This window comes from Salvelinus sp. IW2-2015, linkage group LG11 (assembly GCF_002910315.2).
Source record: "Salvelinus sp. IW2-2015 linkage group LG11, ASM291031v2, whole genome shotgun sequence".
NCBI classification, from domain to species: domain Eukaryota; kingdom Metazoa; phylum Chordata; class Actinopteri; order Salmoniformes; family Salmonidae; genus Salvelinus; species Salvelinus sp. IW2-2015.
In genome coordinates, this window is record NC_036851.1 from 11,209,372 (window position 1) to 11,234,688 (window position 25,317).

The 25,317-nt window shown below is 43.9% G+C and overlaps 1 protein-coding gene across 1 annotated transcript in view; it reads right to left on the reverse strand.

Moving 5' to 3' along the window:
* Positions 1-3,430: 3,430 nt before the first annotated feature.
* The window catches only part of skib (v-ski avian sarcoma viral oncogene homolog b), a 38,658-nt gene continuing 16,771 nt past the window's right edge, over positions 3,431-25,317 (reverse strand). The window contains exons 2-7 of the mRNA XM_023996070.2: positions 7,556-7,669; positions 7,187-7,290; positions 6,691-6,950; positions 6,077-6,360; positions 5,708-5,938; positions 3,431-5,572 (exon numbers count right to left, since the gene is read on the reverse strand). Coding sequence (XP_023851838.1) covers positions 5,360-5,572; positions 5,708-5,938; positions 6,077-6,360; positions 6,691-6,950; positions 7,187-7,290; positions 7,556-7,669 — 1,206 coding nt within the window. The 3' untranslated portion in view covers positions 3,431-5,359. The remainder of the gene's footprint in view (positions 5,573-5,707; positions 5,939-6,076; positions 6,361-6,690; positions 6,951-7,186; positions 7,291-7,555; positions 7,670-25,317) is intronic.

A 25,317-nucleotide genomic window follows, 5' to 3' on the forward strand; every position in this document is an offset into this window, starting at 1 on the left:
ATGTTCTGCACACTGATTGGCTTATGTTTGTTTTTGTATGTGTGTTTTTGTCTGAGCATCAAAGATGTTACAAATTGTGCTTTGAATTATCCCTGTTTCTTAGATATGAATACATAATATTGGACTATAAATTGTGCCATCCTGTATTATACTGTAATGACCTGACTAGTGCGGGTCGCTACAATACTTATGCTAAAATGTTAWTGCCATTTACTTYATGTTTGTATTTTTATATTTTCTTATTTCTTATTGTTGTTTCATTGTCGATAAGGAACCTGCAAGGAAGCATTTCGTTGGACGATGTATACCATGTGTATCCCATACAGTGCCTTCAGAAAATATTCACAACCCTTGACTTTTTCCACATTTTGTTGTGTTACAGCCTGAATTTAAAATTGATTACATTTAGATTTGTTTTCACTGGCCTACACACAATACCCCATAGTGTCAATGTGGAATTATGTTTTTAGAAATGTTTACAAATTAAGACAAAATATAAAGCTGAAATGTCTTGAGTCAATATGTATTCAACCCCTTTGTTATGGCAAACCTAAATAAGTTCAGGAGTAGAAATTTGCTTAACAAGTCACATAATAACTTGGACTCACTCTGTGTCTAATAATAGTGTTTAACATGATTTTTGAATGACTACCTCATCTCTGAACCCCACCCATACAATKATCTGTAAGGTCCCTCAGTTGAGCAGTGAATTTCAAACATAGATTCAACCACAAAATACCAGGGAGGTTTTCCAATGCCTCGCAAAGAAGGGCACCTATTGGTAGATAGGAAAACATTTAAAAGGCATTCCTTTGAGCATGGTGAAGTCTTTAAGTACCTTTTGGATGGTGTATCAATACACCCAGTCACTACAAAAATACAGGCGTCCTTCCTAACTCAGATGCCAGAGAGGAAGTAAAACTGCTCAGTAATTTCACCATGAGGCCAATTGTGACTTTAAAACAGTTACAGAGTTTAATGGCTGTGATTGGAGAAAACTGAGGATGGATCAACAACATTGTAGTTTCTCCACAATACTAAGCTAATTGACAGAGTGAAAAGAAGGTAACCTCTCCAGAATGAACATATTMCAAAACATGCATCCTGTTTGCAACAAGCCACAAAAGCAATTCACTTTTGGTCCTGAATACAAAGTGTTATGTTTGGGGCAAATCCAACACAGCACATTACTGAGTATCACTGTCCACACTTTCAAGCATAGTTGTGGCTGYRTCAAGTTATGGGTATGCTTGTAATTGTTAAGGACTGGGGAGTTTTTCAGGATACAAAATAAACGGAATGGAGCTGACAGGCAATATCCTAGAGGAAAACCTAGTTCAGTCTGTTTTCCACCAAACACTGGGATGGGAGATGAATTCACCTTTCAGCAGGAGGACAATAACTTTAAACACAAGGCCAAATCTACACTGGAGTTGCTTACCAAGAAGACAGTGAATGTTACTGAGTGGCCAAGTTACAGTTTTGACTTAAATCTGCTTSAAAATCTTTGACAAGACTTTAAAATCTTTGTMTAGCAATGATCAACAACTAATTGRACAGAGCTTGAAGAATTTTGAAATGAATCATGGGCAAGTATTGTACAATCCAGGTGTGCAAAGTTCTTAGAGACTTACCCAGAAAGACTCACAGCTGTAATCGCTGCCAAARGTGATTTTAATATGTATTGCCTCAGGGGTGTGAATACTTATGTAAATTAGATATTTCTGTATTTAGTTTTCAATACCTTTACAAAATTGTCAAACAACATGTTTTCACAGTCACAGTCAAAAGTTTGGACACACCTACTYATTCAAGGATTTTTCTTTATTTTGATTATTTTCTACATTCTAGAATAATAGTGAAGACATCGAAACTATGAAATAACACATATGCAATTATGTAGTAATCAAAAAAAGGTTAAACAAATAAAAATATATTTTATATTTGAGATCCTTTGCCTTGATGACAGGTTTGCACACTCTTGGCATTCTCTCAACCAGCTTCACCTGGAATGGTTTTCCAACAGTATTGAAGGAGTTCCCACATATGCTGAGCACTTTTTGGCTGCATTTCCTTCACTCTGCGGTCCAACTCATCCCAAACCATCTCAATTGGGTTGAGGTCRGGTGATTGTGGAGGCCAGGTCACCTGATGCAGCACTCCATCACTSKTCTTCTTGGTTAAATAGCCCTTACACAGCCTGGAGGTGTGTTTGGTCATTATCCTGTTGAAAAAGAACTGATAGTCCCACTAAGYGCAAACCAGRTGGGATGGCATATCGCTGCAGAATGCTGTGGTAGCCATGCTGGTTAATTGTGTCTTGAATTCTAAATAAATCACTGACAGTGTCACCAGCAAGGCACCCCCACACCACYACACCTTCTCCTCCATGCTTCACATGCAGAGRTCATYCGTTCACCTACTCTGAGTMTCACAAAGACACAGCGGTTGGAACCAAAAATYTCAAATTTGTACTCATCAGACCAAAGGACAGATTTCCACCAGTCTAATGTCCATTGGTCCTGTTTCTTGGCCCAAGCAAGTCTCTTCTTATTATTGGTGTCCTTTAGTAGTGGTTTCTTTGCAGCAATTCGACCATGAAGGCCTGATTCACGCAGTCTCCTCTAAACAGTTGATGTTGAGATGTGTCTGTTACTTGAACTCTGTGAAGCATTTATTTGGGCAGCAATKTCTTAGGTGCAGTTAACTCCAATTAACTTATCCTCTGCAGCAGAGGTAACTCTGGGTCTTCCTTTCCTGTGCCGGTCCTCATGAGAGCCAGTTTGCTTATTTGAGCTGTTCTTGCCATAATGTGGACTTGGCTTTTTACCAAATAGGGCTATCTTCTGATACCACCGCTACCTTGTCACAACACAACTGATTGGCTCAAACGCATTAAGAAGGAAAGAAATTCCACAAATTAACTTATGACAAGGCACACCTGTTAATTGAAATGCATTCCAGGTGACTACATCATGAAGCTGGTTGAGAGAATGCCAACAGTGTGCAAAGCTGTCATCAAGGCAAAGGGTGGCTATTTTGAAGAATCTCAAATATAAAATATATTTTGATTTGTTTAACACTTTTTTGGTTACTACATCATTGCATATGTCTTCACTATGTAAACTTCCGACTTCAACTGTATTTCGTAGTTTTGATGTCTTCACTACTATTCTAGAATGTAGAAAATAGTAAAAAAAAAATCAAAAAAACCTTGAATGAGCAGGTGTGTCCAAACTTTTGACTGGTACTGTATATAGTTTTAATTCATTTGAATTCAGGCTGAAAAACAACCGTGTGGAATAAGTCAAAGGATATGAATACTTGCTGAAGGCACAGTACATACAACTAATACAACTTGAAACGKGATAACAGTGTTACACTTTGTGTAACTCATTGACTGTAATAAAATATAAAACACACTCATGAATATGGTTGATTTGATTTTAATGGCTATTATACAGTTTTTCCAAAGAAAAAAGAAACATTGAAACAAGCGGCAAAAACAAACCCCACTTCCAAACCAAAACTACAATAAAGAGCATAAACACAATGTATATTGCTAGTACATTGTACCCAACAGGTATTCAGTGGGAGAGAAAAAACGGAACTGATACATAAGACATAAAAGTATTTTCTTCTACAATACATAAGAGGGCACCTAGGAATGAAACCCAAAGAAGGGGTAATATTTATCCTAATAGGAGCTTTAGCATTGTCTGATAAGTCGGATAAAGCGGTTGATGGTGAGAAATTGTCTTCAGGTAAAATTTTTGGTCTGGGTTTTGGGAGACACCTTACAATACATCAAATAAGATAACCATAATCCATTCTATTAAATGCCCATTGATTTCAGATGATATCGAAGGGAAACAATAATGAAACTATAATATTAACATTTCAAATATAGAGTTTCTATTGGTTTCAAGTAAGAGCCAAAATAATATTCATATGCAAGTTAAGTGTGAAGCAAGCAAACGTATTGACAAATATCTTATTTACAATATCATCCTTGAACATTGTATTTACATAAGAGTTCATTGAATGAAAGTGTTCTATGTTCATGTTCATTTGTGAGTTGAAAAACATGAGGGAGTTAAATGCACAATGCACATTTTATTTTTTAAAAGTGCAATTCCTCTTCGTAAAGTACAAAAATATATATCCATATTTTGTATATATATGTAGAAATGTTGTTCATTGAAACTGCACATGTTGCTTTTTCAAAGAGCCCGAAAACCAGTGACTAAAAATGTATGCTTATAGTTGACAAGCAGCAAATTATTTCRGAATATAAATTATTTTACTGTACTCGATACAAAATCGGAAATACCTCAATTCACCAAAGAGAAAGCTATATCAAAGGTGTTTTATGTGGGTAACATTAGATTTACCGGGCAGAACTCCATTCTAGCATGGGCAAGCACATTTAAACATTTGTCACATAGTTTGGTTTCATACACAATATACTGTATCTCAAAAAACTCTTTTCAAAAAGACTAATTAAGTGTAAGGAATACGAATTGTAAAAAGTAGCACTTTCATAAAAGATTTAAGATGGGAACAAAAGGTGGGTGGAACTGATTCCAGGCCACACAATCCCCAATACTTCAGGCTTTAAATACAAGAACACAAATACACACGGTAGAGAAGCTGGCGCATACATGTATATGTTGGTATGTGAATGTGTAAATATGTACGTATGTGAGCGTTGCCTGAAGGATAGCAGTGCTGCTGTCGCAACATGTCCTGTACATCCTCAAAAGAAAAGAGAAAACATTTGAATTAAGCAAACTGACTGATTGAAAAAAAAGTCAATAGTGGTATACTGGTGTCCGTTGTTTCCAGTGGCTTTGTAATACCTTAAAGTGTACCGAGATTCCGTGGCACTAGCAAGAGTTACACCTGCTACTGTCATTTCATGAAAATAAGCACTTCTCTTTCCCCTATATATTCAAGTAACACTATGTAGCTATATTCGTACATTTTAAATAGCTTATACCAAAACACAATCCTTGAACAGCTTCAGGGATCTGACTGAGGGCTCTAAAGTCACTTGTGAGGTGTCTTCCATAGACTTTCTTTCTTAGCTTCTGTAGGCTGTACAACAATGCGTATTCATGCTTCTATCCAGTTCCATTTTATAAAGGTCATATATTATTATAATAACGTCCATTTCTATCATATCAGTAACCGGAAGATGTATTTTAAATTCTATGAAAACCTCGTCTTTGTCTCCCACAAACATCTTTCAATTTGTTGAATTTCGTTTCCTTAACAAGAGGCGCAGTGCATTCTGTATCCGCCCTCTTGCATTAAGTCTCTAGTTCCAACCACACACTGTCTAGCGCACGCATCTTTAGGATCCATTGGGATGGTGTGTCTGTCTCTGTGTCTCTGCGTTAGTGTGTTGGGGGGTCATGGGGGTGTCCTGTGGGCCTCCCAGCTGAGCCTGCAGGTCCTTCACCACCCTCTCCAGGCTCTGCCGCGCCTCCCTCTCCTGCTGTAGCTCCTCTCTCAGCTGCTCTCGGTCCGCCTCCGCCTGCTGCAGCTGAACCTGCAGCTCCTCAATCTGGAAAGGAAGGTACACATCAGTCAGGAAGCACATGCTGTGATTCAACTATTCTTGATTAGGTATGTGTGTGTGTGATTCTTTCTGTATGATAACCTATGTGTGCAGGCTATATCAGAAGGATCTTGGTCCTACCTGTGTGGAGTACTTGGCTCGCAGGCGTTCAGCCTCACAGCCTTTGTCGCAGACTCGTGTCTGTCTCTCTCTCTCCAGCTCTTTTTTCAGATGGCCACGGGACTCGTCCGCCTCCCTCATCTTCCTGTCCCACTCCATGCTCAGGCGTTCTATCTCTTTCCTCAGGTTGCGCTTGGCCTCGATGGCCTCTCGAAGACGCCCTTTCTTGGACACCCTCACAAAATCCAACTCCTGTGGGTAAAAAAAAAAGTGAATATTCTGTTGTGTCCTGAAGATTGTGTCACAAAAAAACACATTGTACACATGAAGAAACGGTAAAAAATGTTGTGCCAAAAGGCGGCCATTTTGGATCGTGAGTGGGAGGTTTACCTGCTGAAGGCTGCGTTTGGCCTGCAGCGCTGCCCCCAGTTTCTCCTCCTGCTTCACTCTCATCTTAACAATCTCCTGCAGGAACTTCTCCCTGGCCTCCTTGGAGTCAAGACCTCCATACAGGGTCTGTCTCAGTGTGTCCAGCTCTGGACATGAAGGTGCCCCTGGTAACACYAGCCGGACTGGGCCCTCCAGGGGCCTCATGGTGGTCTGGGGGGTCAGGGTCCAGGTCATACTGGAGCAGGCAGATGGAGGGGATGCCAAGGAGGGGACCGATGGTGGGTCTGAAAGACAGAAAAATAAAACAGTATGTTTATAGGGTGAAGCCTAAAAAAGTATTGGAACAGCAGTGACATCTGCTGCTGAGTAAAATCTTCTGACTTGAGACTGCCCTGTGTGCTCTGTGCTGCACAGACCAGCCACTAGATGGCACCCTCTCACAAGGATCAGGCAAACTAACCATAGCCTACCTCCAGTATGGTAAAGACTCATTTCCACAGAAAGTCTTWCTACCGTATTAGCTCGGGTTAGGTTGCCTGTCCTTGAGTATTAGAGTGTGTCCTAGTGCCCTATTTCTCTTACAGAATGTCTGAACAATAGTGTGTCATACTCACAGTCATCATRGTCATCCACCTCAATCTCCCCGTCAGTCTCCATTTCCTCCACACCGTTGGCTGTGTTGGTGTTGATGTGAACAAGTCTGGGCACAGGCTGTGAGTCTCCACACTGTGATGCTGGTCCGGAGCTGATGTGCTGGTCTCCCCTGCCTGGAGCCTGGCTGTGGCCCACTGGGGCCTGCTCCCCACCTTGGTAGGCCAACGGAGCTGGGGCCACATTGGGCACCACAGACGTGTCCACATTTTTGTGGTTTGATCTGTTATGATAAGAAAATCCAAGTTAGTTCAACAATATACAGTAAGACATCCTAGCAATGGGGTTAAAAATGTGGTTATCATTGTTATATGATAATTCCTTAGGAATGTGGTTATCATTGTTATATGATAATTCCTTAGGAATGTTACCTCAATGTGTTAAAGGCTGACAATCCATTACCGTGGTGTGGTGAAAAGGATGAGAGAAACCATGACAGCATGACTGTCTCTGACTCACCTCTCGTTGTGACTGGTAGACTTCTGCCTCTCAGCAGATGTACTTCTGGGGGACCAGGGGCGGAAGGCTGACGGCCTCTGTTTCAGCTGGACCGGTTTCAGATCCTGGAAACAGATAGGATTCTTACATTATAATACAGTTATGAAACAGGGAATTCAAAAAACATCCTTGGAAAGGTACAGTGAAATCATATCGCACAATGTAGACTGGTTTGTAAAGAGACTATTGACAATGTAATTAACTGACTGAATTACAGGGCTCATATGTATAAGGCAAGGCAACGAGGACACTCTGTATAGGATGGCCCTGACCCTTAACCTTACAGCAAATCACATGTATCCCAATCAAGAGAGAACATGAGCTACAAACCTTGTTCCCTGACTTTGATAGAGATTGTAGCCAATCGGGTTGCTTCTCTTTGTCAGCAGATGGAGAGTTTATTTTCTCCAGTTTGAACTTCTTGGCTGGAACTGGGCTGTGCGGCTAAAGAGAGAAGAGAAAGAGATACGGAAGAGACTATTAATGATCACCGTCTTCATCTACCGGAGTAGTCTGTAACACACTTGTACTGCACAAGTCGTAGATAGATAGTTTAAATATCTTTACACAACGTCCCCTTCAGAGGTGTTCGATACTGTAATTGGCATCATTCACCTTGAGGTGTATTTCAGAGAAACATCCATGTGTCCAAATAGTCTCATCCATAAAAAATCAGCTRGCGGCCCGAATCCAGTGTGTGAGGGGAACGGTAGACGTTTCTATCAGGGTGAGGTCTGGCTGTGAGCTGGGGGCTTGAGTACGGGAGACGCCAGCAGGTGCAGTGGAGCTACTCTCTGTTCTGTGTGGGAGAGAGGGCTGAGAATAGTGTTTCTGTAATCTGACGGACAACTGGAGTGAAACGTTCTGCCTGTGTCGCTGTACCTCGGCACGGACCGTAGAGTCACGCAACGTTTCGCCCAACTTGCTCCGCTTGAGTCATTTAGCAGACGCTCTTATCCAGAGCGAGTGAATACGTTTTCAGATGAAGACACGACTAGCTAACCTAACATCTCGCTCTCCTTTTCCTCACTGAGCTTCACATAGCAGCAGGTTTGGCCATGTAACAGTGATCCAGGAAGTGACGGTGTGTGCAGCTCTTCTGGCTTCAGTGGTGAGACAGAGCAATCTAGCYACTGCCCTCAGGTCTGCACTTGTCAGGATGCGCATAAGTTTACCTAGGCAGTGGGAGAGGCCTGCCCGAACCTGTGAGTTATCTTACTTATCTCACTACTATGACATTCTCCCTCAAAGAGTCCTCTTTTCAATGGATGATTCAATTGAAATCATGACTGAATATACTGTGGATGTATCATTTACATTTGAGTCATTTCGCAGATACTCTTATTCAGAGCGACTTAGAGGAGCGTTTAGGGTTAAGTGCCTTGCTCAAGGGCATATCGGCAGATATTCGAACCGGCGCCCTTTCAGTTACTGGCCCAACAGTCGTAACCGCTAGGCTACCTGCCACCCCATAAAAGTAACACAAAAGTATATACTAGACAGGTGTGAATGGAAAATATACTCCACTAAATCCTTCTGAAAGGTGTATCACTTGACATTGTGATAATGTTAAGGAGAGAAAGATAAATTGCCTTTGGTACTGACTGACACCCTTGGTGTAAATGAATCCTGTCTTACGGTTCTGATTAGCTTAGAAGCAGTGTGTGGTTCTGGCAATGTATCACAAGGGGGAGGTGTCAGTCAGTCAGGTCTCACACTGCACTGCCAGCCTCGGTCTACCGTACGATGGCGCTCAGACTAAAACATGCCACGCAACCTTGTCATTTCTGCTGCGCCTCTGGCCCACAAAGCTACAATCATACGAGGCCCTAGTGCAGAGGGCATGACTGTGGTTGTCTGGACACTCCTCTCATGTCTCCCTCCCTGACTCAAACATCTGTCTCCTCTCTAAGTGTCTAACCACACACACACAAACACACGCAGTTAGGCAGCAGACTGTGAGGTTAGTGCTCGGGACATTTAACCCCGACCTCCAGCTGACTCTACGATGACTCGAACACTCACCTGCCTCACTCAAGGCCAGAGTTTTTCTAAAAAGCGGAGAGTGGTCGAAACCCGGAGTCTGTAATTACTGCCATTGCTGTTGTTTTCCCAACAAAGTCTGTCTGGTACTATTCCTACCCTGAGGTTTGCAGCTCCAGGAAAACGTGGAGCCCTAGACATAACAGAGTTAGAAAACAGACCCTCCCAGACACCACAAGGGACCTGCTGGCTAAATCTGACACTGATCTCACAGGAGAGGAGCCACACGGGTTTTACTCAGCACCACATCACAGCCATAACAAGGCCACACAGACACAGCATCAGAGACATAACAGCCTCCTCCTGGATGCACACCACATCCCATGACTGCAATCCTCACTGCAATCCTAGCCCAAACTACCCGACATGGCCCCTCTAAGGATGGAGTGAGTGAGTGAAGGGAGAGAGAGAGGAGGGAAAGAGGGAGGTAGAGAAAAAGGGAGGGGGAGACTTCCTCGCAGGAGTTTGCTTTGGCCAGGGCCCCTGTGGGAACGGAGTGGTGAGTGCGAGGGAGGGGGCGGGCTGTGGGGGGGGAGCGGGACCACAGAGGAAGCACTGAGCTGGAGGAATGTATACTTGAAGGCCAAGTACAGCCTCCTCTTAAAGAGTCCATTCAAGCAATGTCCTTTTCAACTCGCTATTGTAGGACATTTCTTTGAGGAGCCATAAAGGGGGGACCATTTCAAAGTAAACCTGTAGGCTAAACAGGAGCTAACAGTGCAGACATGCTTTGTCTGGAAACGACGGTCCTATAATAGTGTGGTAATACAGTGATAAGCAAATATCCACATGGCAAATCGTCCTAACACCACTATAACTGTCAACAGACACATAAACACCATCTATTCCAAGTGGACTATCTAACAGTTAGAATGGTCTTTCGCCAATAGATGCCAATTGGAGCGTGATAGAAGATGGGAATGTTGTTTTACTTCATTTGACATGGATCTGATAAGCAATGACTGACTGAGTTTATTGATCCATCTACAGGCCCAATCAACAAATTAGTATTATAGTCAAATGCAAACTGCTGGGTGAGAACTGCAAAATGCTAAATATACAGTGCATTCGGAAAACATTCAGACCCCTTGACTTTTTCCAAATTTTGTTACGTTACAGCCTTCTTCTAAAATGGATGAAATTGTTAAATAACTGAAATATCACATTTACAGAAGTTTTCAGACCCTTTACTTAGTACTTTGTTGAAGAATCTTAAAAACGATTACAGCCTCGAGTCTTCTTGGGTATGACGCTACAAGCTTGGCACACCTGTATTTGGGTAGTTTCTCCCATTTTTCTCTGCAGATCCTCTCAAGCTCTGTCAGGTTGGATGGGCAGCGTCGCTGCACAGCTATTTTCAGGTCTCTCCAGAGATGTTCGATCGGATTCAGGTCCAGGCTCTGGCTGGGCCACTCAAGGACATTCAATAACTTGTCATGAAGCCACTCCTGCGTTGTCTTGGCTGTGTGCTTAGGGTCATTGTCCTGTTGGAAGGAGAACCTTCGCCCCAGTCTGAGGTCCTGAGCGCTCTGGAGCAGGTTTTCATCAAGGATCTCTCTGTACTTTGCTCCGTTCATCTTTTCCTCGATCCTGACTAGTCTTGCAGTCCCTTCCGCTGAAAAACATGATGCTGCGATCACCATGCTTCACCGTAGGGATGGTGCCAGGTGTCCTCCAGACGTGATGCTTGGCACTCAGGCTAAAAAGTTCAATCTTGGTTTCATCAGACCAGAGAATCTTGTTTCTCATGGTCAGAGAGTCCTTTCGGTGCCTTTTGACAAACTCCAAGCTGGCTGTCATGTGCCTTTTACTGAGGATTTGCTTCCGTCTGGCCACTCTACCATAAAGGCCTGATTGGTGGAGTGCTGCAGAGATGGTTGTCCTTCTGGAAGGTTCTCCCATCTCCACAGACGAACTCTGGAGCTTTGTCAGGGTGACCATTGGGTGCTGCAGAAATGTTTTGGTACCCTTCCCCTGATCTGTGTCTCGCACAATCCTGTCTCGGAGCTCTACGAACAATTCCTTCAACCTCATGGCTTGGTTTTTGCTCTGACACGTACTGTCAACTGTGGGACGTTATATAGACTGGTGTGTTCCTTTCTAAATCATGTCCAATCAATAGAATTTACCACAGGTGGACTCCAATCAAGTTGTAGAAACATCTCAAGGATGATCAATGGAAACAGGATGCACCTGAGCTCAAAAGGCTCTGAATAGTTATGTAAATAAGGTATTATTTAGCAAAAAAATTATAAAAACCTGTTTTCGCTTTGTCATTATGGGGTATTGTGTGTAGATTGATGAGGGGAAAAAATGATTTAATACATTTTAGAATAAGGCTGTAATGTAACACAATTTAGAACAAGTCAAGGGGTCTGAATACTTTTCTGAATGCACTGTATATCTAGGTTAAATTTAAAGTACAACGTGGGTACGATCAATTTAATTGAATCAGTCCCAGCTGCTCGTTGTTTGAATGTTTCATGTCTGTCACGCTATTGGCTGTGAAAGCAGTGCTAAAACGTCTAATCCTTTAGCATTTGCTGAAGCACAAACTAAAATCTCAAATGGAATGATCTAAAAACAAAACACAGGAGTGCACTCAGAAACGGACAAAAATAGTTTYCCCAGCTGAACTTCACCGGGCTTCCGTCACACAATACCACAGCATGCTGCATGATTGCATGGCATTAAATACACAGCAACAAGACACAACAGTTTCACATTTCAGACTCCTTTCCCCTACTAAACCCCTCACTGTAATCCCTAGATCTGAGTGTGYTTAGAAGGGCTCTGCCTCGCTCAAGGGCACACCAACTGGCAGAGCTCACCCAGGAAACAGCCTTAGTGGGACGTATGAGAGTGGGCAGAAGCCGAGATCTCTATTATAATATCCACATGCTCATGTGTCCACCCTGGAGTCGTTGTCCCAAAGGCGGGAAGGCAGGCGACAAGCTCACGTCCAAAATAAGCCCATAGAAACGCATTGGGTTTATTTTGGACAGATTTTGGCGAGAGTGGAACCTCTCGCATCCCCCCTTCCTCTCTGGCAGAGAGGTCTGAGGCAGGGCTGGGGTGGGCTGGGATGTCAGGGGGAAAGTCTATAGGCCTCTATTCAGTGCTCACGGTATCTGTGTGTAGGAAGGACAGTCCCATGATTCAGATTAAGCCTGGTGGTCACCTCCTAAATGACAGCTGGGCTGGGATTAGCTGATTGGTGTCAGGCTTACATGTGCATGCACAACGCCTAAATACAATGCACTATGCTACCAAACCTCTGAGTGTCCTTTACAATTCTCCAATGTCTAGGCTACTTTCCTTCCTGATTCACACTGTCTGAGCTAAAGTGTGCCAGGGTGACACGGCTATGGAAGCGTGACAACAATAGGGGATCCTGGGAGAAGGTAACCTGAGCTGCAACAGCATGGTAACACTGCGACATACGACATGGCCACGCCGTCAACGTGCCATAGAGACACACAGAAAGGGATAGGGGCTGTCGAGAGAAGAGAACAGCCCGGCAGCAAAGCGACCTTGATTTGTTTGTCCTAATTGTCTTTGGGATTTGAGACTCAGATAGGTCTGAGCTGCAGACTGGRCAGACCGAGACCTGGTCTGTCCATTACATATCTGACATACTGTATCCAACAGCAGGAAGTGTGACACGTATAGGCAAGATGGCGGATGAAAGGTTCTATCATATCCCCCAGCCTTTCCACACTCCCTAAGTGAGCTGCAGTTGACCCATCAACGCTGCCGAGTGTCTAGGTCTATAAACAGAGGAACCAGTCAKACTTCAGTATTTTATTAGGATCCCCATTAGCTGCTGTGACTCTTCCTGGGGTTCACACAACACATGACAAAATACAGAGCATTAATAGACAAGAACAGCTCAAGGACTGAACTACACAAATGTAAAAACAATAGATGGGGGAAAAAGGTCACACTGACACAACACTGAGAGAAGTAGAGAGAACAATTACTCTTACATCCAAATACATTCATATATCACATTTCCATGTAGATCAGGAATGAGCCAGACAACAGTGGACTCCTCTAATGTCCCAGGCAGGCAACAGACAGTGTAACTAGGAGGAAGCAAATCCAATTCAGCTCAAATATAGCAACCAAAACAACATCACATGTCTGTACCCGCTTTCTCATTATGGCTAAAACAGCTGTCCTCCTAGATAAAACAGAGGGATTTCACTAAAGGAAGCGGGCTGGTTCATAATTCCAAGTGCTGTAGGCCTTATCCAAACATGGCTAAAAATGACATGACAAAGATATCCTCACAGATGACATGTTATTAGTATGAGCATGTTTGGTATGGTTCTGAGTCCCAGATATCTTTGGACATGAAACGTGTTCTGTGAGTGGTGTATATTTAGACAGACATAGTGTCAAATTCCCAGAATGCCTGTTCGGAGCAGTCCATATGGACTGTGTCTGTTGCATTGGAAAATTAAACAGTACACTATTGGTTTGATGTGCTAGAACATACAGTACCGTGCTTATGTGCAACTGAGAGCACGCACACACACACACAGACACACGCACGCACGCGCGCGCACGTTTATGCTTCTATTCACAGCTGCTGCAGTGCTAACCAGGAAGCCAAAGGGGATGCTGGTTGGTTAATGAGAGGAAGAAAGATGACCAACCCTTTATAACATTCATTTATAATACGCCATTAAGGCTCCTATAGGGCAAAAATGCACACAGTCAATGCAGACCTACTGAAAACGATGCATTGATGTTAGGATTGTGTTAGGATTCAACCCATACTATGCACGAACAACGATTTCTTAAAGCACTACTGGCACATTTACACCTACTTTGCAGACGATTATAAAATCAGTCCAATATATCATATTGTATTTTATGCATATGATTAGCAGTCCAGATTAGTGAGCTCTTCTACCTATGACAATAATGCACATTCAGTCAGAGTAATATCTTTTCCATTGGTGATAATAATTCCACCCAGTTCTAGTGAGAAACTAGGCTAAATGATGCACATAAAGAACCCATCACCCCTCCCATCCCCTAACATGTCCTGCCTGAGAACCTGCATTTCCACAGATTAGTCAATCTGGCCATTCAACACGAAAGACTGTAGCAGCAATAAGCACACAGCCACCATCATGAGACAGTAAATCCAGTGTTGGACTGCCTAAATTTGAATCCCACAGATTAGTACTAATATCAACACGATTAAAATATCACTGGATAACCAATCAAAAACGCATCTTTTTTTACCAATGGGTAAAATAAATACTCCTCTAAGAAAACCAATGTCCCAAACCTCATGTCTCTATCATAATCCGTTCAAARGTTATTGGTGTTTTTACCCTTGTAGGATGTCCAAAACTAGGGTGAATAATTACATCTGGTCAAAAATCGGGAAAATAGCATTGCGTCAGCTAGGCTGGATACTATGCGAAGATTAAGATTTAAGGCTAATTGACCGTTGAACTCGTCATCTTTCTTCTCGAATCCGGAGGCCATAAAACATGACATGTAGTATTTTCATATTTTAGTATACGCTTTTCATATTAATGCGAAATCTTTTCTTTTTCGACGATTTCTCACAAAAACAAGCGTATCTCTGTGATAATAATAATATGTTCATTTGACTTTTTGCGACCCGCGGAAACAACTTTGCAGACGACCACCACAACATGTCAAATCCTCGAAAGTCGCTGCGAGAAAGCGGTCGCCACTCTCTCACCAGAACTCGCCGCTTATTACCGGATGTATTAGCTTACGAAATCAAACTTCTTGGATATAATGTTTAATGATATGTTAGAGAAAGACCCCACCGAACGATTCAGAACACAAAGAATCATATTTGCCTTGGTAAACTGTATTTTAATACATAAGGAAGAGGCATTTCACCACCGAAGCGTGTTTTCACCCACTCTAGGCAGAGTGGGTGGACACCCTACTGACTAACCTCTCCGCAACCCAAATAGTTACTGCTCCGAATACACAGACCATTATATCACATACCAGGTACCAGGCAATTCCATTAGGGAGTTAGAACTCCACCAAGCAGAGAGGCTACACTGGTTACACACTACAGTACAGTGTTTCAAGTGGAGGGCTGGATGATTGATGATAGGGAGACTGCTACTTAGTGGGGATTGGCCCTCTGTTGTCTGAGTGATTGACAGGCCAAATGGACAGGCACAGAGTTAAGTGTGATAGTGGCACCCCTGTCTGACATCATCTGGCTGTTGGACTGAGGTGATGGGTTCTGCACTCACTCAAAATGAACTAAAACTCACTCTGACGACAACGGGAAAGGGACGSAGACGTTACATTGCGAGTGTCGAGTACGCCTCTTATATTGAATTTGTCTTGCCGAATTCATCACTCTTGTGTCAAGTCCCCGCTGTGAATGTTATGTGCGGACAAAGAGTCAACATGGGAAGCAACCTGCTTCCCAGAATCCATTGTGTCTGAAAAAGTCTGAAGGATTGCTTGTGCCCTACCCTCAGTCTCTATTTATCCTGCCATAATCTGGCTGTCTCCCCACCCAGTCGCCCATCGATCAGTCTAGTCTAGAGAGTAGACTCCAGAGCACTCTGCACAGATAGCTCCTGCAATTGGCCAACTGGCTGCTGGTGCAATCTATTAGATGTCCAAAATGTGCTATGCCATTTTATAGTAAATCATCGTTGTTACTGTCATCTAGCAAGTAGCTGTAATTCATCAAATGCCTGGATTAGAATTGGCCAACAAATGAAATCAACAAAATACAAATAGTAAACAGTGGTGAAACATGCGTTAGAGAAGGTAGAGAGAACAGTACTGAGACAGCTGACTTGAGGTTTGGCCTGAGCTGGTAAGCTGAGCCCCATGACCACATGGTCCCTGGCAGGCCAATGGGGAGCTGGGCAGGTGGCAGGTTTATTTGGGAGGATGAAAAAGGGGATGAATGCCAGAGAGAGGTTAAGAGGTATGAGGGGACGGGACAGGACGGGGGGATGGGGTAGAGGAGGTCATAAAAAACATGTAAGAGGGTGGGGTGAAGTTAGCGTCACTGCTCAGTGTCCCATATGATGTCATTTCACTGACACAGTGTCTGCACTGGGAACTGGGCTTGAGGTAATTGGCTGAACCAAGGTGATAAATCTTATTGAAATGTATAGAAGCAATTCAGGCTGTTCTGTTCCAGTGTCGGCTCCCCAACGGGTCCAAATACATGATACGCACTCTAGTGATGGTGGAAAAAATAGATAGTTACATATCGGTTTATTGTTTATGACGATATGTATCGTATCGACAATATCGCAATATTATTTTTGCGCTAGTTGGCTGTACCTGCACCAAAACTCCAGTATTTTTCCTCATAGCTTGTTCTCCATCTTATTTTTAATAGGGAACCAATTTGTTTTCAGCACTTTTATTTCCATGACTGACAAAACTCATTTACTCATGACTCTTGTCTCTCTGCAGCAGCCATACAGTGAGCATTATGTTAGGAACATCGAATCGCAATAAAATAACAGTATTACATCGCAATACATATAGAATCGTGATAATCACAATACATATCGTATCAGCCCAGAAGTATCGTGATAATACACTTTTGTGAGGTGCCTGGCAATTCCCTGCCCTAATGCACTCCAATGAGTTCTTAGTCTCTAATGTTGTGACTTTAGAAGATGGGGCTGTATTTGTGTGATTGGCGACAGAGATGTGAGGGGGACTTGGAAAACAGGATCGGAATTGCTTAATTATTTTGTACTTTGAGTATAACCTCTTAATCATTGTTTCCAGAAAACAAACAAAAGCGTGGAAGGGGTGCTAATGGCCCCATGCAGAATGACAGGAAACATTCTAAATGTGAAGGTCTCCACTTAAGACTAGAGCCAGCTGTGCGTGAGCTTGAATGCCAGGAAAAATCACTCCAAAATAACTGGGTTTTATGTTGTGTGTGTGGTGTTGTGTGTGTGTGTGTGTGTGTGTGTTGTTGTGGTGTGTTGTGTGTTGTGTGTGTTGTGTGTGTGGTGTGTGGTTGTTGTTGTGTGTTGTGGTGTGTGGTGTGTGTGGGGCGTTGTGTGTATGCGTGTGTATGCGTAGCGTGCGTCGAGGGCGTGCGTTGTGTGTGTGGTGTGCTACCAATATTGTACCCATTTTCCAAAATACATGAAGGTTTCTAGTCTGTGTATGTCCTCCTCATTTATGCTCGACTTGCAGGATGACTTAAACGTAATAGGACGAACGCAGTGCTTCTTTGTGTGTATAGTAACATTCGACAGAGATCAAATAGCATTTCACTTGTTTCCACTTGCTCAAGGAATTGTCTCGGAGGGAAATAGGGGACAAAACCACCCACAACATCCGTTCCTCAGATGGCACATTCCATACTTAAACATTTGGCTTATCTCCCTCCTCCCCCCATTAACAGGAAGGCAAGATCTGCTTACAAGAAATGTGGGTGAGAGGGCCCGGTCTCGGAGCCTCCATAAAATAAATACGAGTGTTCTAAAATGGAAGGCTAGGGGAAGTGGGGGGAACGGACGGACCACAGCATCGCTCAATTCATAGTAATGCTTCGTCTGCTTCATGACCCTGAAAATACTTGGACATTTCTTTTTCCTGAATCATTTTATTACACTCTTCTGAATCTGGGGCCAGTGTTTTTCTCCATAGCAACCACAAAACAGTGGAGCACAGCTAAACTCTGAGTTAACAAACAGAACTCGACAAAATCCCCATTTTCAACGCCAGGGTTTTCCCCAAGCAGAGCAGCAAACACTCCCAGACCCTGAATGAAGACAGCTTTAAAACGGGGACTGTATGATTGCAGAAACCATGAATAGAAACACATGTTGAGTAAACACATGCACATGGATACACTGGTACGTACTGTATATGAGATGGGGGAGGGGGGTAAATGTCGTCATATTGTTCCTGTGAGCCTCAGGTGCGTGATGTGATGTGGTGCAGTCTGCATTCAGTCTGTATTCCTGCCAACAGCACTGAACAGTAGGTCGGGGAGGGTCGGGGGCGGGAGGCAGCAGCTGGTCACTACAGCTGACCCTAGGGAACCTGGTCACTCAGACAGGCTAGCTGGAGCTTAGAGCTGCCCGGTCGGGCCTGGCCAGCAGGAGAACAGACAGGCCAGTACAGTCACAGCGTTATATAAATGTCTCCTGTCTCTCAGCTCAGCCCTGAGCCGTAGGGACACAGGCGCTTTGTGGCCTAATGCTGCCTGCAACCCAGCATGGGGATTACAGGCAACCAGCTAGGCAGACACAGGCCTGAGGAGAGGCCACGGTGTAAGTATGTCATCGTTCCACGGCCTCCCCGGGTCCTGGCCCCAAACTCTCTCGCAGCAAATCCACTCTGACCTCGTGGCTGAGCTCTGACCAGTGACCATAGACGGCTGCCAAGCGCCTGCAAACTCTATCACCACACAGCTACTACAGCTCTCACTGGTGTTAAGTACAAGGCAGAGGGAGAGAGACTGCTTGGTTTATTCTGTCGGTGATTTCTAAAAACACCCCGTTTACAATTTATTGGATTGAAAAAATATCGATACATTTTTGACTGCAAATTGAAATCTACCTTTTTGAATCTCTTAAGCCCTATTCGTTAAGCGCCCTGAATAGGAGGCGTTTTTGAAAACCGCTGTAAAAGACCGGAGAGTTTCTGTGCTGTCAGTACAGTGTTCCTCTTACTACCTAGCCATGAATCATACTCATCATTTAGCAAGCCAGCCAGCAGAGGATTTAGCTGAATGCTGATTGAGTAGCAGTCAGCCTCCGTGTTCTTCTTGTCTTGACTGGTTAAGGCTGTTCCCAATGACAACAGGACAGGTCTACTACACTGTAACCCAAGACTGTAGTATGCTGGGCTGGGATTTTCAGCTGCTGCCCAGGCTGTAGGAGCAGCTGTGAGGCAGTTCATCTATTGTGTGGAGTTTTGGGACACTCACTTTTTTAGACTTTACAACACATAGTATCAAACTAAATTAATGCTTTATTTGCATGTTGGCCAAGGCCATTGCCATTATAAGCTCTTTCTTTCTTTCTTTCTTTCTTTCTTTCTTTCTTTCTTTCTTTCTTTCTTTCTTTCTTTCTTCTGTCTGTCTGTCTGTCTGTCTGTCTGTCTGTCTGTCTGTCTGTCTCTCTAGTAGCAAGCAAAGAGGAGTATGCCACAGGGAGGGGAGGCCCAGCACAGGAACTCAATAATAACTTTCAGCAGTCTAGCCAAGAGGCTGGAGGCCCAGACTGCGGCTGTTCCCTCTTGCTCCTCTCCCTCCCTCCGCTGGACCCCACGCTCCTCCCTTCCACCCCCCTCCTCCTGGCCTGTGTCTGCTCCACAGGACTGATGCATTCTGCAGACAGGCCAGCGCTCTTAAAGAGACACAGGACACATTTTTCTCCCCTGATTCACTGCAGTGGATACACCCACTAACTCAGAGCAGAGCCCATTATTTCCAGCCTCTTTTTTTTCTCTCAATCTTTTGCTTGGAACTCAAGAGATCTCAACAAGACACAGAAAGTGAGGGAGAAACAGACTGAAATATGTTAAGAGGCTCTAAGTGGATCTCAGGCAGAATTATTTCACTGCAGCAGCTTGTGAGAGACCCTTTGATGCTTTTCTTTAAAAAGAAGGAGAAGGGCTTGTCGAGTGCAATCAACGGTCTTGGCCATGAAAGTGTATTTGATGCCATTATTATGATAATCATTAGGGACAATCCAATAAACTTCATCAGACGGACCTCAAAGAGCAACTGCTGCCACCCTGGGGTTGGCTCTAAGAGGTAGCTCGGCCCTCTCGTGAATCAACACAGATTACATTACTGCTGCCTGGCTATACAGGAAGAGCAGAATGTATCTCGTATTAAATGCAGTTACAGTCCACCATACAAAGTTTCACTCTGTATTAGAGGTCTTCTCGGGTCAAAATGTTGGACCCGAAGACAATCAGACCCGGACCCGAATGGACCCGATCATTTAAAAAAGGGGGGACCCAGACCTGAGAACAATCAGACCCGAACCCGAATTGACACAATGACAACCAGACCTAGACCAGACCTGATTGTACCCGAGTGACAAAAAATTATGTTTATCAGTTATCAGCTCTTCTGGTTAACAAATAGGTATTTATATGTTGGCTAGGCCTTCTATACATTATTAGCGTAAAATGAATATGCTCTAGGCTATGCAGAGCTGTGGTTGGGTCCATTCGGGTCCATTCGGGTCCACTCGGGTCTATCAGCTGATGACAATCAAGCAGGACCCAACCCGGACCCAAGGGAAAAGTTGGACCCTGCTCGGGTCCCGGGTCTTGTCTCGGATAGACCCGTGAAGACCTCTACTATGCATCCAAAGTGGTGTGGTGAAGATCTGGTTACCACAGGAAATGCATCACTGCAGTACGGACAGAAGACACACCCAACTCATCAAACATACCCTATGCCTGCCTCAAATAGGTATGGTAGAACTTCGGTTTGAATGAGTTAAAAATGAACCGCATCAGTTTTATTAGCTAACTGTGTAAACCAGGGCACTACATGTGTTGTATAAGCAGTGTGACTCTGTGGAGTGCTGTATGTAGAGATGTAAACGATCAAACATTTCATGTGGTCGAGTGAAACAGAAACCTACAAGGGTGTGCCTGCCAAACACACTTTCATTATTTTGCTGTCAGCACTTTTCTTCTCTGGATAAACTGTGTGGGAAGTCATGGGTCTGAAAACTCAACCCATGACAGACAAGGAAAGAGGTCAACCTGCCTACTAACTAATTCAAATAACATCAATGTTGACTTGAATTTTTTCAATTTTCCTGTGAGGAGGACTGACTGGAGGACATATGTGAATTTATTTTGAAACATAAATCTGGAAATACAGGAAACCTCATCGCCATCCCATTTTTTTTAATACTAGAATAGCAGAAAGAACCAGCATCCCGACATGAACTGAATAGGTTGTGCTTCGATATAAGCCACATGTCTTGGAGGGGCTAAGGGATTGACATATCTGAGCTGCAGCGTTACAAAAGATGAAGTCTCTATGGGAGGTATCAGTACCGGAGTCAGCACAGAACCCCAGCATTCTGAAACGATAACCCCAATCTGGGAAACCAATAAGCAAAGCATCCAGCTACGGACGGGCCAAAGAGTTCCACTTCAGTCTCTTAAAGAGACATCCAGGAGCACATAACTGAGAATCTCAAGATGGTCCTCGTCTCAGAAAAATATCGATGGGAGAATCTCACCGACCCGTTTTCACGTTCAACCACGCTGTGATTTCATCTCAGGCTAATGTTTCAAGAAAACAGCTGGACATCTATTAGATTGTCTCTATGAGAAAGATGACTGGACCCGGGAGCCCATACTCCGCTGAAAGAAAGCCGTTCATTACTCAATGGAATACAGAGAGCCTTGCGAAGGTGACACATGCCCAGACAACACTAAGCCATTGAATCACCAGTGTTTACGCATCCACATCATTCTGCACCATCTGTGATACTCAGCGCTGGTGCTCCGCCTGATTTAACAAGCTAATAGCAACAGCACAATGACAAGCAACGCGCATCGCTAAAACATTAAGCACTACAGGCACTAATGAAACAAAGTCTCTCAGGTAGAACAACATTTGGCGAAAACATTGACAGCAGCAACAAAAGACTCTCCTCTCATTTCCATTTACACTCCAGCTGACTGCAGAATCAGTTGCCACCTCCCTTCACCATACGACAAGGAATTGAAGAACGGAATAGAAAAAAAAGGCGATGAACTTCTGACCTGTCATACAGACTATGGAGCAAGCTCTGAAGCTTTGGGGGCAACTAGAGTCCACCATCCACTCTGTCTCTCTTCCCCTCCATGTCTCACCCTGCCGTCCTATAAAACCCTCCTGCTCCCCATTTTATGGCTGCCAGATGGTAGGGAAGCTTTCTGCCTCTGGACTTGCCTCTCCAGTCTAGTAAAACCAGTTGACCTCGGCAACATAAAAACAGGCATTTATGAAAAGGGCTTGGAACAAAACACACAAACATCCTGCCACTGAAACAATCAACACCATTTAGTCTCCCAGAAAGAGGCGCAGAGGTGAAAATCTGCCTCTCACACATGAACAGGGACGGTATATGTTTTCCACCAGATGTAGAGGCTACACCCAGGTACGGCTTTATATGCGAGAGGTTTTCTTTGCGTGCCTTGGGTGTGAATACAAGTCCTTGGCAGCCTCTAACGTTCTCCCTGAGAAACTGAGAAACAAAACAAACGCAGGGGTCTATATTCAGGTTGGTATCCCACAGTCCGGCTCATGGTTCACTACATTCTGTTCCAGTGCTGAGATCACCTCTCTAACAAACAAACATTCCCATCCACAATATCCACCGGGGCTAGAGGGATTTAAATGAGCAATCTGGATGAAATGTAGCACATTTCAGCTCTCTTAACACTGTTTCATAAGCAGGTCATTTGATAAAGTCAAGTTTTGGTCAAAAGTTGAATTAAAAATGACAAACAAATATAGAGGAAGTCGACTAAACCGTTCCAATGTTTCTGCAACTACCTCCCCCTAACAAACAAGCTTTGGAATATGTTCTACCCTCTAGTGGTTTTTCAGTCAGTGACTCTTATCACCGAGTCACATTTTAAAAAGCAGGACACAACTTCATTCCCATCCCAGGTTAGAGGCTGTGTTGAATGAAGAGCAGTCTGAGAGGGTTAAAAGAGCGCGGATAACTCTATATAAAAWGGCAGGTTCAATCAATGGCTTCCTTTTACTGCAAATCAACTGAAGTGATTATCTGCTCTTCCAATAACAACTGCTTTCCCCCTCCTCACCTCAGATGCCCCTCCTTCTCTCTCCTTTATTTGTTCTACCAGTTGGAAACTAGCATGTATATACTGCAATTCAACCTGACCTCCAGGCAACCCCTGGTCCTGCCCCTGCCATGGCTGCCTAAGCCATTAGAGTTGGATGTGACTTCAAGCTATTAGCGTGATAAAAGTTTACTGTCTCTCCAGCCACTCCACAAGGCTGCTGTTAAAACGCCTGCTGGATTCTCAACTGGTCTATGGAACAACTCTCTCACACTATTAGCCCAAAGACATACAGATAGATAGTTTGTTGGGGTGGCATTTGGTCAAGACACACATACTTTAAATGAGTACAATTGGGCTCATTTCAAAACAAAAATGGATGCTGATTGCACTTAAATGTTTTTTTTTTTTTACCGCATTGGTTCACAAACGCTCAAGTACCTTCCAAGAAGAAAAAAAACGTAAAAGCGGTAAAAACACATAAACATAACACAAGTGGTTGTGGCTCTAGTCTAGCGTGGTTTGACTGTATCTTGGCGTTGCTGTGTATGTATAAAGGGGGACTGAGGTGGGGGTATGTGCTGTGGTGCTGTGTTTCTCGTGTACTGTCTGAGTTGTGGGCAGCCAGGCTATATAACTGCAGCCTCAGCACTTCTCTCCATTTTCTCAAGTTTCAAGCCAAGTGAGAGAACAAAGGCAGTGAGCTACACTGCTGCAGAGGGAATGAGGACAGACAGACAGACGACAGACAGGACAGGACAGACGACAGACAGACAGACAGACAGACAGACAGACAGGACAGACAGACAGACAGAGACAGACAGACAGACAGACAGACAGACAGACAGACAGACAGGACAGACAGACAGACAGACAGACAGACAGAGTGGCATATAGAAGAGAAGAGGGTGCCCTCAATAATGAGCCCTGCCTGGTACAGTCAGTCTATGACAGAGTCCTCCTAGCTGTCGGACAACAGAAATAGAACTCATGCATCGGTTTTCCAGTAAGACTTCAGTTCTGCCCTGGGTGCTGGAGCTCACTGCTTACTTGATACTTTTGCAGAGCAGCACTTTTTTTTTTTTACACGATAAAAGGAAACTGCAGCATGCCTGGAATCTTCACCGTCACATTTTTTGATACTGCGAATGACCTTGAACATTATTATATTGGTACTAATGCATTCACCCGACGAGACTTATCTTTTTAGAAAACTTGAGAAAACTACATTCAAAGTCTCTAATTGCGCCGTTTGGGACTTGCCTTAGTTAGAAAGGCTGTTCTGGGCAGCTGTTTGTAGATTTAATGCGTGCCTGTGTCCGTGTTGGTCATGCCAGCCCTGCCCCATCAAGGCCCAACCCAGTACATCATGTGTTTCCACTTTACCGATAGGGTGGAAATGACCTCAGCGCAGTAAAAGATGACAGGGGCGCTAGCACTGCTCACCAGATGTGAGGAGAAAAGAGAGGAAGGAGAGAGAAAACCATTCGCCTGAAGAATTTACTGCAAACCCCTGAGGAGCCCTGTGATTGAGGGTTCAAGTCCAGTTCCAGAGGTTCCTGGTCTATCTCAGCAGCACTCAGCCACAGGGAAGACAGCCTGCTGGCCTGCTGAGGCACATACACACACTCACTCACACAGATAAACACAGATAAACACACACACACACACACACACTCACTCACATACACACACTTACTCACAGACACACAAACAAAGACACACACACATACACACACAACCAAAAACCCCACCGTCACTCCATCCACACTCCACTGCACCTGCCAGACACACAAAAGCCACTTCCTCCCACTGTGTCCGGCCAAGGTCCTTTATCCCATTTAGTGCAGCCTGAACCACAACAAAGGAAGAGAAATTAGGGAACTGGGCTGACGATAGGGTGACTAATCCCTTTGGAGAGACTCATTCGATCAACAGCCTGTACAGTTGAGCAGCTGAAAGGCCTGAATTAAATATGGACATGCAGAGATGGGCCCCAACAAGGCCCTGTCATAGACATGGAATAATTCATACATTCCATTGTGGACACAGACCGACTTACTCTATCGTTGTCTCTGTCAAGGGTCATTTCACTACTGTAACTGTATAGCATTGTATTAACAATTTCCCCAAACTTTATTCGTGAAATCGGAACGTTCCATAACATAAAGGTAACCTATCTCTTAATCCCTATTCCATCTCCTTATTCACTTTGTCCCTCTCAGGAGACCTTCCTTCATCTTCCC